Here is a 19,913-nt window from a genome sequence, read left to right as displayed (position 1 = left end):
AGTTCTAAAATAATGAGAATAAATCAGATTATTTTCTTACTTCATACAATTGCTATCGCTTTATTCAATTTCCTTCTCACTTCTTCTTTTTCTTCGTCTATTCATACTTTCAAATAACAATCCTAGGTTTTTAAATTCTTTGAATGCAAACATAACTGAGATCCACTGACCCAACCACGTGTGGATTTTTACGCGCTGCATTTAGCCGCTGCGTCGGTACGCGGTTTTCATGAGCGACTTGTACCGCCCGTGAAAATCTAGCCTTAAGTCTTGTTGTAGCCTAGCACCCATAAAAAAACATGGCAAAGTGGGAGAGAGCGCAATTAAACACTGACACAATTATTGAGAAGCGTGACGGAAAGTTTCACGATTCATTGGTGCGGCACGTCCTACAAAATTGTTTGAACGACAGTTTGGATCTACCACGTTTTGGCAAAGTGTACAATCAACCGTCAGTTTTAAACTATGGAAAATTATATGGATGATGTTAAATACTGGGTAAGGATGCAAAACGATGACTTATTTCCTTTTCTCTTTTCGTTATCTGGCTCCTCTCTGCTTATAGGCAATGATCGGGAATGGGATACATTAGTTATGATAAATTTTACGATCCTCATTCTTCCAAGATAACTGCCTTCACTCCCAGTGGTATATATATATGAGCAGTCTAGTGGAGATTGAATGTAGAATCAAGTTACGACCATTCCTAACCTCGTAAACCCAAAAGTGACATATACCCTACGCCAATACGCCCACGCCCTCCGAAGACGTCTATTTATTTTCCGATTTCCGCTTACACGAATGATTTCTTGCCAGATAACGTTGAGACCTGCGCCATAATTTGTGGCTAAACTTATTTTCACTTGATGCAGAACAGGGACAAATTTTGATCTACAAGACCAGGGAGTAATAGTTAATGGTATTTGGAGTATTGAAATAATCATACTCAATGATCTATAAATTCGATCTCATTTATTACCACAATATATGCAAAATTGAAGAATAGTTAATGGCAAATTTCTGATTAAATTATTCAATATAGCTTTAGAATGTCAGATGACAAAGAGGTAACCGATGTTAAGGACATCGGAACCGTTAGTCACATTGGTCCCATATCTCCTGATTCTGAGTACGATGATTACCTGGGAATCCCTGATTCATTCAAAGTATCATTGGACGAGCATCAGAATGCTGCTGTGCTGCAAATGCAGGAAGGAGAAGCGGAGCCTGACAACAGAGGTGAATCTTGGTGCATTGATCATTTGTAAGCTGATTAGGTTTCTGGGAAATCGATAATTCTTACATACAAATCTTTCATCTTTTCAGGTCCCGTAGGCTTCAAGAAGTTCTCGACAATTTACACCACAGCGGTGAAATTCAATAGTCAGGATCGCAATATATTCATCCCTGGGGTTAAAATAGAAGTGAAAATCATTGACAATGAACGCAGTGTCACAACGCATCCATTGAACCCAAATTTATACACAATTCAGTTTACGCATGGGATATTTACATGGACGATAAAGAAACGATACAAACATATACAGACCCTGCACAATCAGCTGAAAATCTACAGAGCTAGTTTGAATATCCCTTTTCCAACTAAAAGTCATAGGGAAAGGAGGAACAGTTTTAAAAATTATGAATTAGTCGGTCAAAAAGGCCGAATGAAAGGGGCTTTGCCCAGGTGAGAGAGGTTTAAAATATTTGCCGTCGCTTTCAGTTACAGCGATTATTTTCAGCTAAAAGATTAGAAATAAGTATCTAATAATGAATAGTATGTTGAGAAGAGGGTGGAAAAGGTCTATATGTTAAACAATTCTGATTTTTAATGTAAGATTACCGCTGCAATTTACCAATAATGTTTATTTACAGATTTCCTAATAAACCGGATGGCCTCGTACCCTACGAACAACTGAGTCACAGAATGCAAGTACTTCAGGAATACTTTGACAACCTACTTCAAATTGAAATCTACAAACGTCACCCAGATACTGTAATTGCTTTCACAATGAACAAAATAATTTGCACAGTAGAGAGTACTCATTAAAAAATAAAAATAAAATACAAAGAGGTGCATAAAATGAAAAGCTGAATTATCAAGATGTTCGAATTACAGATTGCATTTCTGGAAGTATCGCACCTTACCTTCATTGCAGACTTGGGCCTAAACGGAAAAGAAGGATTGGTCATGAAACGAACTGGATCAGGTTCTAAAACTGGCTGTAATATGTGCGGTTTGTTAGAAGGAATGTGCTGCGTTCGGTGTAGCTACTTTTGCACATCTATATGCGGGACGTGGCATTCGAGACATCTTATTGCAAAAGACACGTTCATCGCGTATATCAGGCCTGCTGATGGAAGAATAAAGTCCGTTATTTTGATGGATCAAGGATTTGAAGTTAGTTCGGGAATGTATTCCACAGGCTTGAGAAATGGCTTGCAGATAATGAATTTGAGCAGACAGATAGTTATCAAATGTTGGACGAGAAGGAAAGCTAAGGAATGGATGGAATTCATCCAAGAGTTAGCCAACAACGAAGGTGAATAAAATCTTAGTTGATACGCAAGCTCATAGAAAACAGCAAATGTACTAGATGGTTTACAAATTTCAACGAGATTGATAATTTTGAATTTAGGGAAACCCTTTGTACAGAATAATCCCCACAAATCGTTTGCTCCGTATCGACCAGCAACGCTGGCATCTTGGTATGTCGATGGAGCCGGATATATGTCTGCTGTAGCCGATGCATTGGAGGGAGCTAAAGAAGAAATATTTATCGCGGATTGGTGGTTGTCCCCAGAAATATTTATGAAAAGACCAGCAATCGATGGAGATCACTGGAGACTGGATAAAATTTTGCAACGAAAGGCTGTAAGTATATAGCAGCTTGATTGATATTTTAATTATCTGATTCACTTATCAAATATAAACTTGCGATACATTTTTATGCTTGTATCTACAAAAATAGGAATACAGACTTGGTGAGTTAGTATCCAAACATCAGTTTTATCACATCTCAAGAATGTATTTAGCAAATCACTTGAAAATATTCGTAGATGGAAGGTGTAAAGGTGTTCGTCCTGATTTACAAGGAGGTTGAGTTGGCACTGGGTATAAATAGTTTCTACAGTAAACAGAAGCTTGTTGAAAAATGTCCGGAGAACATAAAAGTCTTGAGACATCCTGATCATGCGAGAGTTGGAGTCTTTCTATGGGCGCATCATGAGAAAATTGTGGTTGTAGATCAAGCGCTTGCATTCTTAGGTGGAATTGACTTATGTTACGGACGATGGGACAATTCCGAACACAGGCTTACAGATTTAGGCACGTATTAAATCCTGCCAATAAAAACAAACTAAATAAAGATATGACAGTTGATGAAAATGAGAAGATCACATTTACAAGGTAAACAGAAATTATTTTTGCAGGTTCTGTTCATCAGTCTAGCATCTATATTCCGACAAAAGGAAAATTGACGAGTACCAGTAGTAGACCGACAAAAAACTTGCAGGGTCACAAACACATTTTGTTACCCTTGGCAGTAGCAGCAAACACCGTAGCTATGGCTACAACAAAATCGATGCCAGTTTTGTAAGTCAGACACGTGACAATACCATAGAATCTAGAATCAAATTCTGCATTGAAACGAGTTATATTCTCATCTGTGACAATTACAGGCCAACAATGAGTAGCGAATCTCAGTTGCCGCAATTAAAACCCGGAGATCCGTTACTATTATCCCCTCCTGATGTGGTAGATTATGTGAAATGCAACACTCCAGAGTCACAGAGAAGAAATATTTTCGATATGGCAAAAATGACTGTTGACAAAGTGAGGTATAATGTTAGGATGAAGAGGAAGGAGTGGATAAACATGGTGTATAATCCAAATGAAGGGAGTAGTGATGAAGAAGACCAAGTCGACGAGTAAGTTAATTTTCTTTCACAGATTTTTAGGATCTATTACTAAAGAATTGTTTATCACTGTTCCTGCTTTCAGCGCAACTTTGGAAACGCCATATGGAGATGGAGAGGGCATGACATGTGATACTGCTGACGTTGCCTTTGGCATGTCAGGAGGGGCTAAACTTTGGCTTGGCAAAGATTATACAAATTTTATAGTAAAAGATTTTAATAATCTTGACATGCCTTATCAAGATCTAGTGGATAGATGCACAACCCCGCGAATGCCTTGGCACGACATTGGCGTAATGGTTCAGGGTGCAAGTGCTAGGGATGTCGCTAGACATTTTATACAGAGATGGAATGCTGTTAAGGTGAGCAGCATACTGAAAAATTTCATTGCTCCCAAAATGAACCTTAAAATTCTGATTTATTTTCAGCTAGAGAAAGCAAAATTGAACTCGAGTTATCCGTTCCTCTTACCAAAATCCTATAACGATTGCAGAAGCTATATTCCATTCACACAGTCCAGTGCTACGTTTAAAGTCAGATGCCAAGTATTGAGATCTGTCAGCTCATGGTCCGCGGGTTTTCTCGAACCAGACACAGTGGAGCAAAGCATACACGAGGCTTACATCCAAGCAATAAGTAATTCCAAAAGGTGAGAAACTATAAATTATTATTTGATTTATCTTGATTATTTTAGAATTAAAATTGAAGAAACGTCAGATAATCTCATAATTGTGGCAACCATCTGTGGATTGAACTAAGCTCAAAAACTATATGGTTAGCACAGTGTTATTAGTTCTATAATAAATTTTTCCTCTCATGGATTATTCATATTAGCATGAATAAATTATAGCTTTCGAATTTCCTGACGAATATATTACTGTTTCTTCGTTGGAACATTTCATCATGCAGAGGAATTACAGATAGAACGACTTCACTTCAAGCAATTCTTCTTGGTAACCGCTTAATTAACAACTGCTCGTTTCATACTAGGCGTTTGCATGTTAATACTTTTCATTTGAATTTCAAAACAATCACCAATTACTTTTTTGCATGGAAACCTTCTATGATCATTTCATTGCTAAAGAATTCTAACTAAATTGAGTTGTAGTTTGTTGTGGATAAAAACACTTCCTTGTACACAGCAATTTATAAATTAGCCCCTACATTTTTTAGGTACATTTATATAGAGAATCAGTTCTTCATATCACTTGCTTCAGTGGAAGGTGACATTGTGAAAAATCGTATTGGCGAAACGCTGCTGAAGCGAATAATACGAGCCTACAGAGAAGGCTCTGTGTTCAGAGTATTTGTCGTAATGCCTTTGTTGCCTGGTTTTGAGGGGGAAGTAGGAGGTACGACGGGAACAGCTTTACGTGCTATAACGCATTGGAATTATGCTTCCATATCAAGGTATGTGAACTTTGTTGAAAATCGTTCTAACAAGAGGAGCCCAGCTTTTAATCCAAGAACATGCGAATTACAGAGGAAAAGATGCCATTCTGGTTCGGTTGATGGAAGCTGGTATACCAAATCCCAGCGAGTACATAACATTTCATGGCTTGAGAAATCATTCGAAACTAAATGGCTCGTTGGTGACAGAACTTATCTATGTTCATAGCAAATTAATGATTGTTGATGATTGTACAGTGATTTGCGGCTCTGCAAACATTAATGACAGAAGCATGATAGCTACCAGGGATAGCGAAATTGCAGTTATAATTCATGTGAGTTGTTTTCACTACATATCTGATTCGTCTATGCTTTTACAATAATGTATATAAATTAGCGAAATCGGATTCTGGAGACCATCAATTATTGTACAGGATGAAGAATTTGATGATGGTCGAATGAATGGCATGTCATTTGCATGTGGTAAATATGGAGGTTCCTTGCGCAAACAGCTCTTCAAAGAACATCTAGGTATACAAGATTCGGAAGAGGAAATCAGTTTAGAGGACCCAGTGAAGAAATCTTTTTATCATGATATTTGGTGCGCCAGAAGTCATCTAAATACCCAGATGTTTGAAAGAGTAAGGCAATATAAAAATTTACTTGCATGACTAATTTCAAGTAATGATTTTTTTTTTGCCTATTGCAGGTTTTTAATTGCATCCCATCCGATACTGTTGTCAACTTTTCCATGCTGAAATTATATCAAGATGATACTCCGCTTTGTTTGTCTGACCCTATTCAATCCGAGCAATTGGTGGCCAACATTAAGGTATGGGTACAATTGAATATTATTGATGCAGTGTAATGTGTTCCAACCATCAAGATCGTTTCAATATATATGTATTTTTTTATATTTGAAGGGGCACCTTGTGGATCTACCCCTGAACTTTTTGTGCAACGAAGTACTCACCCCTAATGTTGGCACAGTTGAAGGGATTATGCCAACGTCATTATGGGTATAAGAGGGGTTGGGTTTCTTTTACTTTCAAATGATGAAAATGTAGAAAAATATATCTATGTATAACAATGATAGGTTGATCGTTAATATTTAGCTGTACATAAGTGCAATTTCAGGCAGCGACCGTAAAAGTATTAAAGACATTTTATAAGTTGTTTTACGATATCTTTGGTTGTCTTGAAAAATTCTCACAGCTATCATTTAAAGCGTTACTGAAAACTTAACATTCATTCACACTGCTTCCTAATAATCACGTAGCATCTGTATGGGGTGTATCGCAACCCACCCATACAAAACAAGACATTTTGGCCTGAAAAGATTCTTGGGTTTTAAATATTTTATGGGGTGCAGATCACCCCAAAATGTGAATGAAGGTTAAAGTTGTTTTTCTGATTATGGACTGCATTAATCAGTGGTATTACCTAGCTGTAAATATAGACATGAAGTTTTTGACGAACGTTCAGTATTATTTTCCAGTTATAATCGGAACGTTTTGGGAATTCTTTTTTTAACTGTGTTTTCTGAAAATGATGTACGATATGTAAAAATTAGTGAAACTAAATCCAGTGGCGATAATCAGCAGTCAAGTGTGTTAAACTATTTCTGAAAATTGGACAGTGCTGTACAGTTTTTCATTTATTATTTTATAAAACGAGTAACTGATTTACCTCTTCAAGGGGAGACTTTGGTGAAATTTTGGTCAAAAACGGTTTTTCAATTCTTAACCCTAGTCACCTACATCTATGGAAATTTCTACATTACTTACACGGGGTCACTCAGATCCCAGCCAACTTTGGAACGTTATTACTCTACACACCATTATGCGCAATTACGACTCGAACAAAATTCTGAGACAAAATTTAACAATTCAAAAAATAGATTCCGATGTTAGTTTTCGCAAAAAAACTATGGAAGATGTGGGAAAGATTTTTCATGTATAAAAAAGAGAACTAACGCAATGAGATCTCTGAGACCCCAATATTTTTTTAATCATTGTTTATTTTACTGGCACAACCAGTCCTGATTCAAGCGCACTGGCTTTAAACTTATATGTTAAAGTCAGTGTTGAGATCAACAGGACTGCATGTAAATGACTAGGGTGGTATAAGAAAATTCTTTCACCAATTTTTAGATTATGATATAGGCTTTGAAAAAAAATTTTAACCTGTGATGAAAATGTATGTGCAAAAAACCTTTCAAAGATTTTGCCTACCACTGCCAAAAATTCCTTGCGCATACTCTTTCAATACAGGAGGCTGATATTTTATTTCAAAACCTATACTACCATAATCTATATATATCCATGATAATAAAAATTAGTGAAAGGAATTTCTTGTACGATAATTTTCAACCGATAATCAGAAGTTCACCAAAGTCAACCCTCAAAAAAAAACTTAGCTTGTTTGGCTGCTAACTTTAGCTCTATTAGAAAATGTTAATTTTTATTGATATATTCCGTTATAAATAATTATTCCACATTATTATAACTAAATAATATAATTACGGATCACGAGAATACATATGACATATATATGGGTCATTCTACATCAAATCAGACGGTTTGAAAAATTTTGATATTTGATTTCCTCAATTTTTTGATACATTTTAGTACGCCTAATAACAGCTTTTCTGGTAAATTTTGAGATTTTTTGATTACTTGTTAAAAAAATACCAAATTTTCCGAAAAATCGCTCTTTTTTGGTTTTCTGTTGATAACTTTCTTAATAATAATGGTCCAAATTAAAGTTTCATTTTTTTAAATCTTTGTTTTTAAATGGCCTTTACAGAACAAAATAATATTTAAAGTGTCTGTGATTAAGATTTTTGAGTTTGAAATTTTAAATCGTGTTTTTGAAAGTGAGTGTCCCTTTCGATTTGAAATTTTCGATTGAAATTTTTTTTATTTCAAACCACTGTTCTTTTAACAACTTTTAAGACCGGTCCGGTCGTGGGCCCTCCATACTCACTATCTTTCGACTTTTGTAAAATTAAAAAAAAAAAATTTCGTTATAAATTATTTTAAGTACCGATTTTTTCCACTGTATACTCTTTTTTTTACTTATTTTAAATTAATTTTAATACTTGTCAATTGTTAATGGGGTTGGACACGGTAGTGTGACCAAACTGTGTTCTTCGTCTGCCCAATAGTTGCGCTGTCGTACTAGGGTATTGTGGATATAGATATACAGTTGCAGATAACCTCATAGAGCCTCATGCTCGTGGTGTATGTACATTCACATAATAAAACAATTTAAAAAAAATACAAATATACAAACGAAACATTACACCAGAAAAATTAACAGTACTATTTAAAAAGAACGGTAATGGAATTTGAGCTGAGACGACCAAGAGACAAGCACTCTTCCACTGCACTACTAGTCGATACTATAGGTATAAATTTATGTATTAATGTCTGAAATGTGTGTCCCAGGTAAGGATTCACAGTTTGTCTGATAATTAATGAGCTCAACTTCTTTTGACGATAAAAAATAACTGTTCTTGCCACAAATTGAGCTATTTCACTAGAGTTTATAATATTTATGTAAGAGTTTATAACTGCGTGGAGATGATAAACCTCGACGATTGTTTCATAATTATATGGAAGTGCACAACGTGAGGTTAAGTTCTTGAATGCAAACAAGTACCCGTTAACAATTAATTTGTATAATGAATAAAGGAAATAAGTTACTGTTTGATAAGATACGTATGACAAGAAAAATATATTTTAATGCCTGCTGTTTGTAATACGTGGTGCGTGCAGGTAATTGAAAAAAACCAACATTGACAAAGTCATTCGCAACGTGCAAATGCGCACAACCTGTTGCGGTAGACATTCGAACGCATTGTAAACAAACCCCATACTCCGCCACTGTTAGTCGACCACATATTGTGCATCAGTACTGTGAGTGGCAGAATACCGTACTACTATATAGATCTAAAAATGAACGCAGGATTTGTAACATGGAGATTGGCCTACTTCCCTCTTACTCCATGCATTTAGCTATCACTGTGTATAGAAATCTGTGGATCTTACATTGAGTAACTGTATGTTCAGTTGGTGGGATGTGTCATCGTGGTGTGGCCCTAACTGTAGTTCCTTATCTATCTCTGTCTACGCTGTCACGTTGGGGTATTGTATAGATATAGGATCCGGCTGATTTGATTGGCTTATCTTCAGGTCGCACTGCTGCAGGTGGTTGAGGGGGGAACCAACATCGATGTCTCACTAACGAGTCACCGCCCAATCCAACAAGTTTGAAGATCTGTATGTGAGACTGTTACCGATAAAAGCTTATGAAAACTCAGCCGGGCAATTCCCGACGGTAAATGCTTATGGGTAACCGATCTACATTTACCTAACCGATAATAGACGGTGCAAAGTACAATTACCGCGGAGAATTGCTTTCGAGATTGTAAGTATCGTGATTGATTACCGGCATGCGGTCGCCATCAGTTCCAAAATCTTATTTTGTTTCAGAGGGCCCTACTATTTCGGGGAATACAACACGAAATCTGCGAGCATCGGCTCTTTCGACTTACAAGCCTTTGCAAGTTCCTTATTTGCTAAACATTTACCGGTGGTAATTGAACTAAGAATTCTACGTTAGATCGTAGTCCGCTGGGAGATGTCGCTTGTACACCGCCGCCGCGAGCCGGAATTTGACCGTATGGTGGCGCGTCGGTAGTCTCGCTGAGCGTCGCCGGGCGGGGTGGTTTGCTGGCTTTGGCGTCTTGCACGGTGACGTCATGATTCCAGTCAACATGGGCGACTGATCGCGACGGTCGCTCTGCTCCGTAGCTGTACGCGAGGAGATTGAAAGAAAGGGAAAGAAGGCATCACCACCACCACCACCACCAGCATCGCGTACCGGCGGCTCAGCGGTAAAGCATCAGCAGTTGTTCGTTTACAAGATGGCAGACGGGCCGTCCGGTGAAGAGGCGCCGAGCGAGTTCGGCACTGTAAATCGCGTGCCCAAAGAAAGACACAAGTGTAATAATAACGATGTAGTGATAAACATTGATAAGGAAGGTGTTCGGGTTACGGAAAGTGATAATATTACCTCGTGGGCGAGTGTCGACGAGAAAAAGAAACGTGATGTTTATGTTGGTGATGATGATGATGACGATGACGATGACGACGACTACGATGATGACGAATACGACGACGACGACGACTACGACGATCGTGATGCTGGTGATGACGAGGAAGACGACGACGTCGACGATGACGATGAAGTTAGCAGAGGTGGCAGTATAAGCAGTGGTTGTGTCCATGATGATGTGCCCCTTCGTTCTTCGGCAACGACCATGGTTGTTCACAAGAAACCGCCAACGAAAGAGACTCTCGTAGTTCTCTTGCACCCTATGAGTGTTGTTGGGAAAAAAACTGTTGGCTCGGTCGATGATAGAACGGCGTTGCTTGGGGAGATTAACGGCGACGCGATTCGCGGTGTTATCATCCCCGAACCGAAGAGGGGAGCGGCGGTTAAAAGTATCGACAAAGTGCCAACGGGGGTTGGCAACACCACCTTCAAAGGACAAATTAGAACAGCGGACGATACCCTCGTTGGACCCTGCGGGAAGAAACGATGCGTCGATCGATACGATAGCTCGGAAAGCTCCGACAGGTGAGTTCAGTTGACAACGGAGAACCCGATTATTCGCTATCATGATCGTTTAAAGACGACTCCAAAAGTACACCGATCGGTCTGAAAATGCGAGCATCTAATGCCAGTTTCTTCTTGCCCTTATAAATTAGTTTCGTTCGCCTCGTGGTTCTCTGACAACGGTTTCAATAATTCTGCGTTTCTGTATACATTTTTCGCCTACTTGACTTTCCGTATGATGGAACGGTGTCGGAATAATCGAACGACCGGGGTACCTTCCCCGCGATTTGGGCAAGACAGAAAAGGGAAAGGGCGCAGCAACAGTTCCGAAGTCTTCACTTCTCCCCACGGCGTTTTCTAAACACAGCGATGGCGTCGCGTCGTCCCATCGTCTCTCAAGTTTCAAACGGGTCCTTGAGTTGTATTTACGCTTGCGTTTGCTCGATTTCCTCTTCACCTCCAGGCCGCGCAACTGGAAAACACACTTCCGGACATAGCCCGAAGTTTCTCAAATCCCGTTTCTTGCGTGGGTATAAGTATCTCGCTCCTCCTTGGACGTGTAAATATTATCAGATCTATCTCCTTATCTCACTCTTCTCATCTTCTCTGGTCGGCGTGTTACAACACCGTACGATGGCCAGAGGAGAGAAGAAACATTAAGAACCGAACAAATTAAACAAATAAATTTACAAATTGCTGATATACACCACTCTACTGGACTCTTCGAGGTGTGCTGTGGTATTTTAGTACACGGGATAAAGAAACAACGATGGCTCAACGTTTTCCATCGGTTTGTTTTCAACGCTTAGAAACAGGCGCGAATAGTATATATAAATGCCACATACATTATAATCATTCGTTCCTTGCGGGCGAGCGACGTTGATATAGCTGCGGTGTGACTGAACGCAGTTTCGGCTCCGTAAATTTTGGAATGTGTTACTTCGAATGTGTCGATGCGGGAGCTAAGCGTTTGATTGATCGGTAGATCTATGGATAAATAAGAAATACAATCATACGCGAGAGTGGAAATCTTGGTTAGGCGAACCCCGTAAAGGGAAGATTAGGTTGACAACGGTAAATAAACAACAGATACATGTATTCCTGTGAGCAAGGAAATAATATCTCCGAAGAAGTAAATCGCAACCGGCGAGCGAGATGAAAAACTTCTGCCTTGCTGTTATATCGTAATGTCCAGCGGCGGCCCTCTATGATATCTCGTGTAGTGTACTGCTATGCAACCAACAACCAACCGGTTTCTCGTCATATTTTACGGCGCGTACAAACGACCGCAACACCGTCATCTGTAATAACAATAATTATTACTCGTATAGCGCTGCTGAGTCAAAACATTTCTTATTCTCAATTCTTCATATTTACACCGAAACTGCTCCGGTGCTTGCAAGTCGTTGCAATTATTATATTGTATGCATTGTGAAGTCCGTCGTTCTTTTCTGGGCTGGGTGTGTCATGCCGCTGTCTTTGTTCAACTCTCTATTTCATTCTCAATTGTGTCTCTCTCATAAAAACGTCGAAAACGAAGTTGACAGGAGGACAAACATTTCTTTTCCCCGACGTTAAACAACTGTTTACAATAACAAGTGTCAACAACGTGGGATGCGCTGCTGCTGTATAGTACCTTCTCGATACACATGTACCCAATTTTGTTTACCGACTTGGTTATCTTAATAATATACACATTCTTAGATCTGCATTTCTGTTTGTTTGAAATTGACGAGCATCTCGATGATATAACACTGACGACGTGTCGTTGGTTTTATTGTTACATACAATTGCAGCAAGTTGTTTTAATCACCGACACAGAGAGAGAGAGAGAGGGGGAGAAAGAGACATAGACATAGAGAAAGAGAGAGCGAGGGCGAGCGAGTGGAAAAGGAAAACGGAGAGGGAAAGGGAGAGAGAGAGTGCAAGCTCGTGTCGTTGTCGCGTATGTACGAAACACACGAGTACACGTCAATGATATCGCAATGGACAGGGGATATTCGGTGACTAATCTTGCGTTCACATTTACCATCTTCCTATATTTAGACGGAACGTTGACCGATACCGATTCCGAAGCGTGTAGATACAGAGTGAAAAAGAAACTTCAGGGTATGCTCATTTTAACTCAAGTCAATGCCTCCGGCTGGAGACCAAATATTGCACTATGGCCGTCAAGTACTACGGAACAGAAGAGGACAGTAAAGTCAATGAAACTACAAAATTCATGAGTTTAAACGCACCTGAAGACAATACGGAAAGTTTCATTGCTGGAAAATGAAGGGAGGTTCAGGAAAAACAGCGTTTCGTGCCTAACGGGTATAACAGCACTTTTTTGTTGGCTTTGTGTCTGCGCGTTACGCCTCCTTATTGATAATAATGGTATAAGGCGATTAAAACCAGCGTGAACTTTGCAAAAGTTTGTAGCAGTAAACAAAAAAATTACACAGGAATCGTAATGGCAGAATCGTGTTACAGCCGGGATCATTGCTCGCAAATTTACACATTCGTCGTCGTCCAGACCAAAATTGGAAATATATACACCGAATCCACCTAATACCCACAATGTTATTCCTTAACTGTTTTTGAAGCGTGCGTATAACGTGTACGTGAAACGCACATTGCAGCTTGACGAGCTGAAGTTCTATTGACAAAAAAAAAAAAAAACGTTAATCACAGAAATGTTTAAATCTAATACTGACGATTCGCTTGATATATTTATGCATGGTCGTAACGTAACGTAACATGTAATTTGTACAGCTGCAAAAAAACATTTGACGTATATTTGCTCGTGCATCGGGACTTCGGGTCGTTGGTTGATTAATTCGTGGCGGGTAATTCGTGGCGGGTGCATTGAGAATCTACTCATGCATGTGCTACGTGCATGTATTTATAAGCTCATCGTGAACGGTCAACGCGTAGGCAGGCACAGCCAGACATCAGGCCTCCCGAAAATGTTCAAATATTGCTGATTTTTTTTTTTTTTACCCCGTGTCAAATATCTGTAATATCTTATCACAAGCCTGCAACGTCGAGAATTCGCCACGCCTGAAACTCCGCAATCTCTTCGGGTATGATGCCTCCTCTGCCCTCTTCAGAAGTCTACTTTTTTTTAATTTCCTTTTTATTATTTTCTTTGTCTTCTCTGTATTGCCTCATTTCTCCTCATTCCGTTTTTGCATACTCCGTTGCATCCTTCTCCTTTCCTCGCTTAAATGCGTATCGCAGCTCACGCACCACCGCACCGTAGCGTCGCGTCGCTTCGTTAACGTAATCGCAGAGGGTTCAAATTTTCTCGCTCTACTGTACCGTACGCCCGCCGACCGACCTAGCAGCCAAATATTTTACCTCCGACTGTACACCCTACGGCCCTTGTTCCACGTTGCCCGTTGCCCATTGCCCCGTTGTTGCCTTCACATTTTCACACACCGACTAAGATGGCTCCCGCCGAGCCCGTCGTCGCCTCCTCTTTCCCTTTCTCACTCTCGTCACTATTTTTACATCGCCTGTACATCCACCCGCCACATATATCCAATGCATCCTCTCTTGAAATTTAGACATGCTTTTTTTTTACAGCATTCCCACCGACATCAAGCCATGCTTATAGCCATAGACGCATAAATGTTAAATTCCTACGATTGCAACCTTTTCTTTGATTTATTCTTTTGGAATTTATTTCCTCTCCTCCATTTTCTCATATTATGTTAATCTCAAAATATCCGAAACTGAACTTGTTCCAAAGTTAACAATAGTCGCTCTGGTTTAACATTTTTCTACAATACCACGTAATTATTTTTTCCTAAAAACTCAAATTAGCTGTAGAGAAATGTTGTCCGCTTTAAACAACAAATACCACAAAATAAATAAAACAAATCTATCCTCTTGGAAATAGTACCTCACACATCGAAGCGTTTGCACTTGATACTAAACACTTATAATAAAAGATAATTTATACTTATTATCCAGTTAGCAAAAGTCTTCTTCGAAACGGACAGAAAAATTTTTTTGACTTCCATCCATAAGAAAAAATTATTCAATATATAGTATATATTCCGGGTAACCCAGCTTGTGTTTCTGAAAAAGTTCAGGAATTTTATATGCTTTGATGTTACTGGACACCCTGTTTGTCCTTGCACTTATCTGCCTACTTATCGTTTGCACGCGACGTGTCGTTCTCGCTACTATTATACTGCACACATGCGCCGCCTTTTCCGGAGCAATTACAACCCGAACGTTGTAGCATTTCTCTTCCGTGATAAAGATCCACACAGTATAGATGTGTGTTCGTGTGTGTATTTATCACGTATATCATTGTCGCAGTGCTAGTTTCCGGTTGACACTGCTTTGATCGATGTCGGCACAAATTTGGTGTAAAAATTGGTCACGTCGATGTTTCCAAATTCAATCGCATCTCTCACATCGTATATTTAGATCTCAAGCACCACGCGTGCCCCCGTTGAACATGTGTTCGATTATACTTTATGCTCTCGCCGGTACAGTAGAATTCGCCTTATCGCAGGAACAAATAATAATAATTGAAAAATCATTTCGACCTAATCTTACAACAAAATAACAGCCTCTGAAAGAAATACGTGTAATGCAAATCGACGTAGTTCTGTAACGTGGCATTTTTAATGTCCGCCACAAACGGCTTTCTGAAACATAGGCGGAAACAAAATTAGAGGTCTTACGGTATCGATTGTCCAACTATTTCCGAAAGAGCGCCAGAACCGGAGTCACGTATCCGATATTCCGAGATGGGCACGGTAGAGGGCAGCGAGTAAGACTTGTTTAAGGCTTTTTGTTTCTTTTTATTTTTCGAGTTTCGTCGTCACCAAGCAAAGAGTCGGCGACCATTTCAGCTATTTTATGAAATAGCGAACGGCAATAATTTCGAAGTAAGGACGTCGAGGTTGCGGAGAGAGAGCCAACGAACCACGGCGGAAGCGATTCCTCTCCCCGATTTCACCCCGCCGACAGCTGACCGCCAAATTTGCGAAGAACCAAGAGGCTAAAGTTGGTAACGTTAAGTTGACGAAACATCAGTTAAAAACTCATTATTTAAAAATTTTAGAATGACTTACGAGGAGTTGTCTTTACAAAATATAAGTATTTTTCGTTTGTTAATGCTTACTAAATTTTAGACAATCTGAATATTGCGAAGTAACGATTTTTCCTAAACGTTCATCGTTATGGTAACGTTACCAACTTCGACCTCATGTAAGATCGACGAGCGAAGAGGGATCATCATGAGGCTGCGCGGCGGACGAAATCGCGATCTAGCGCTAAGTTCTGCGATGATCAAATAGGCGGGCGTCGAATTGCGCTATTTCAAAAATTGATCTAATATCAATTGTTGCGGATTCTTGCGTCGCGTAACGTGACGTAGCAGGTGGCGCAAAGATCCGCGTTGCGGCAGATCGAGAGATTTTCGAATCACTAGTTCTGGCGATTGCGTGCGAGAGACGTCTTTAGTAGAATCTGATAGCGATTTTGGTTTTGGCAGATCGCGAAAAATGTTGTCAAGAGATTTTGAGGGTGTTGGCGCATTTTTGTGGTGGTTGTGAAACGGTAAATGATGCATAATTTATCGCGATCAAATTTCGATAGTAATGAAGTAAAGGCTTGCCGTATAATGGATAGCCATTTTGGATTTACGATGTCGGAAAGTGCTCGAAATCCGCTTTGTAGGGTCGAGTTGCGGTGGCGTGTTTTGCAGCGTCGCCTGTCGTGTACGTCTCGAATACTTCGGAATAGGTAATTAATTATCTGAGAATTTTGAGAAAATTAGATGCGTTGTGGATTGAGATTTGAGTCAAGTTGTACCGATGTAGTTAGCGGCTGCGATACAGATTTTGTGATTGCGAATTTTGGTTACGATTTGATTTGCGATTAAGTTTGCGCCGTGTCGAGTTGAGTGTTGGTTCAGATTTCGTTTTAGTTGAGTTTAAGTTAAGATGAAGGTTACATTTAATTGAAAGTTTAGTTAATTTGAGATTACGTTTCGAATGATGTTTTGAGTTGAGAAAAATGTAGTTCAGTTGAGTTACAGTCTACAATAAGGTTGAGTTTTAGTCAAATTGTCTGTAGGTTAGTTTTATGAGGATGGAGTCAGTAACGTGACTAACGACGCATACTGATTGTGAGAAAAAATTGTTCCTGTGCACCTTCAGGGATATCTGAAGTTTAGTAAAGCATGATAAACAAAACATGCTCTCATTTTGAAAACCCGACTCCCCGAAAGTCATCCTAAAATTGTACAATAATGATTTTTTAACTGATGTTTCGTTATGTCGACACTACTAACTCCAGCCTCATTTAGTTTCTAGATTTTTCGCGGTTCGTGTCGATACTCCGAATCGGGTAATATTAGAGAATGCCGTCCGTTCGGAATACGTGGTTGGCACGACGAGAATTAATTTCGGATTCTCTCTCTCTCTCTCTGAAAAATCCTCTCCGCAGTATTAACCATAACCTACCAAGCACATCAGCCGGAAGTTAGAAAAGGTCAAAATACTCGTATCGAGGCGTGTTAATCACGCCAGACACACAACAAAATCTCGCAATATCTTTTCCGGAATTGTGTTTCAGCTTTCATCGCGGGTTGGTGCCAATTCGTTGTGCTCACGGTAAGTTCTCGGTCATTCAACGGGTGGTCAAAGGCAGTAAAAATTTGGCCTCACAGTTCGTAGTTAAAAGCTTGACGAGGGCGCGCGCGCATAGAAATGTGTTAATATTTAATGACATGCGATACGGTCAGCTGGTCGAATTCTTTTTCCGTACAGTCAACTGTCGAGAGTACACACAATCCCACAAGGTATCTGCGCCTGTCTATATCGTACATTCGACAAGAGTTATCATCGACGGTGAAACTTTGTCGGCGTCCTTCGAATGCAAGTGTTGCGAATGCATCGTAGAGTTCAGGTACAATTAGAAAGGTGCTACGCTAGCCTTGCCCGGAGTAGCGGCATCGAATCCGCGCTCCGACGCTCCGATATTTATTAATACCGATACGTGTCACCATATTGTTTATGTACATGATCGGTGAATGATTAACCGATCGTTGAAAATCGTCGGAACTTTGAACGTGCGGACAGTTACCGGTTTGCCGGTGTCGGTCGCTGGGCGAGAGTCTCGGGGATTTTGGCGAAGCGAGGCTGGAGAGACGGACGAGAACGAGCGCCTGCGGGCTTGGATCACCGCGGTTTGTTCGGAGCAAACTACGTGCAACTCGAATTGTGTGTATTACACCGGCTCCGTTCGGTCGGAGCGGCATGCGGCAGCCGAAGCGACCGCCGGCCGTGGCCGTGAAAGTGAAATTCGTGAATGAAACGTGGGTAACAACCTGGTCCCCTCGTCCGCGAATCGAGGTAAAGGTTGCCCCCGGATTTCCTCGTCGCGCCGTTCTATCGGGCAGGCACGGTGCGGTGGGTACAACGCAAGGTGGGCGGGTGCAGGGCGAATAGCCACGGGTACGGGTACCTACCAAATAAATTGTCATAGTACCGTTACGCTCGGGCAAGGTCGAATGCCCCCCTCCCTACCTTCGACCCGCTAACAATCCCGCGAAAGCATCATCGTTTCGTTTTTCAATCACGTAGGTAGCGGCTGCCGGTATACGCGCTTATTCGCTTTGTTTCTCATTCTTCTCGCGTGAACTACGAGTAGGAAGAGAAGCTGAATGTAAGGAGATTTTTGCCAAATTAATTTGCCAAATAAAAGGCTTACCGTTAATTTTGATACTCATATTCAGCCTCGATTTATACAATGCAGCTAGGTAAATTTATTGCTTGAAGGAGGGGCTGTCGTAGGTATACCGCAGCGGTTTCGTTAGTCCAGTCAGGGAGGCATTTCAACTGGCTTACGAATAACCTGCAGCTCCGGATTGTAGTTTGTTCGAATTTCAATCGACGACGGAAATAATTGATTTCGAAGTAACTGTCCGCGAAGTGAGACGTATCGTATCGTGCGGACGTCGATTACCGGTTCTTTTCCGCCGGATTATATCATGTGGATCGTACGAGGGTCAGGCCGATTCAACAGCCAAACTGCAGCTGCATGCGTGACTCTCATCGAATTCGTCGTGGTAAAGACGTCGCTGCAACCTAGGATAAGACGAAAGAACAGGGAAAAATATTTGAAATATTGAGTATTTCGAACGCAATTGTGTTCACATTTTTCGTTGTACAACGGCATGAGCGTTGTATATATTTTGTTATACGACTCGACGGATACGAATTGAATATTACTAATCCACCGCTCGTCATTGCCGTAATCTGATCCTAGTTGACAATCTGCATGTTAGATTGTACATGTATCACCTCTATTCAATACAGCTAAGCAGAAACAATCATCCCTCGACGTTTTTTTCACCTTAGAGCGTCGTTGTATGATACATCTATGGTTGATAATGCGATTGAAAAGAACGATAAAAAGTGATCGATGTACGCGCGTGTTACACGGTCGACATAGACTGCTCACCTTGTGTGCACGGTTTCCAATTCCTATTCACGTGGTGCGATAATAGTCCGGATCGGTTTAAAAATATCAAACAGACAATATTTCGAACAATATTTCCACTCCAGTTTTATGGATCCTCGTGCATGCATGACTAATTACCAGCTTAACCCGCCTTATAAATTATCACCCGAGAATTGAAACGAATGACCGGCGGCAAACGAATAGCATGTACGCAGATTATTTAGACCTGTCGTCCCGTTCTAGACACGGTGAATCCTTTTTTTCCTTCACCATTCGCTCTGAAAATGATCAAAACTTATAATTCGCTCGAAATCAAGCGTTTGAATATATAAAGGTAGATCGTCGTATGTAGGCAGATATGACCTCTTTCGATAGATAAGTATACACGTGTAAAAAAAGATCACCACAGAAGGTCTTAACAGCCTCTTTTTTTATTTTTTCTTCTTTTGTTTGCCATCGGTTTGGAAACCATTGAAACGCATGGTCAAGTTGAAACTAAA

The 19,913-nt window shown here is 40.2% G+C and overlaps 2 protein-coding genes across 10 annotated transcripts in view; both read left to right on the top strand.

Moving 5' to 3' along the window:
• Window positions 1–215: 215 nt before the first annotated feature.
• Pld (Phospholipase D) lies at window positions 216–9,027 on the top strand. 3 transcript variants are annotated; one of them, XM_046619813.2, is made up of 17 exons: window positions 216–498; window positions 817–919; window positions 1,043–1,239; window positions 1,327–1,687; window positions 1,876–1,996; window positions 2,120–2,543; window positions 2,640–2,875; window positions 3,061–3,328; window positions 3,433–3,595; window positions 3,682–3,930; window positions 4,004–4,280; window positions 4,347–4,567; window positions 5,092–5,328; window positions 5,402–5,642; window positions 5,742–5,948; window positions 6,017–6,139; window positions 6,231–9,027. In XM_046619813.2, the coding sequence occupies exons 3-17, from the start codon at window positions 1,050–1,052 to the stop codon at window positions 6,330–6,332; spliced, it is 3,420 nt and encodes a 1,139-aa protein (XP_046475769.1). In that variant the 5' UTR covers window positions 216–498; window positions 817–919; window positions 1,043–1,049; the 3' UTR covers window positions 6,333–9,027. The 3 variants fall into 3 exon arrangements, with proteins under 3 accessions (XP_046475769.1, XP_046475770.1, XP_046475768.1); XM_046619814.2 differs by having other exon boundaries at window positions 566–919; XM_046619812.2 differs by lacking the exon at window positions 817–919.
• A 1,045-nt stretch (window positions 9,028–10,072) lies between these two features.
• LOC124215903 (AE binding protein 2 jing) overlaps window positions 10,073–19,913 on the top strand; it is an 84,196-nt gene continuing 74,355 nt past the window's right edge. For 6 of the 7 annotated variants that reach the window (XR_006882467.2, XR_006882468.2, XR_011176836.1 and 3 more), the window contains exon 1: window positions 10,074–10,956. Coding sequence is in view for 2 of the 7 variants with exons in the window: in XM_046619816.2 (XP_046475772.1) it covers window positions 10,241–10,956 (716 nt within the window). In the remaining 5 variants the exon portion in view is untranslated. Of the gene's footprint in view, window positions 10,957–19,913 lie in introns of all 7 variants that reach the window. The other variant, XM_046619819.2, reaches the window with a different exon arrangement.

Source organism: Neodiprion pinetum, chromosome 4 (genome assembly GCF_021155775.2).
Source record: "Neodiprion pinetum isolate iyNeoPine1 chromosome 4, iyNeoPine1.2, whole genome shotgun sequence".
Taxonomy (NCBI): Eukaryota; Metazoa; Arthropoda; class Insecta; order Hymenoptera; family Diprionidae; genus Neodiprion; species Neodiprion pinetum.
This window is presented reverse-complemented; position numbering and strand designations above follow the sequence as displayed.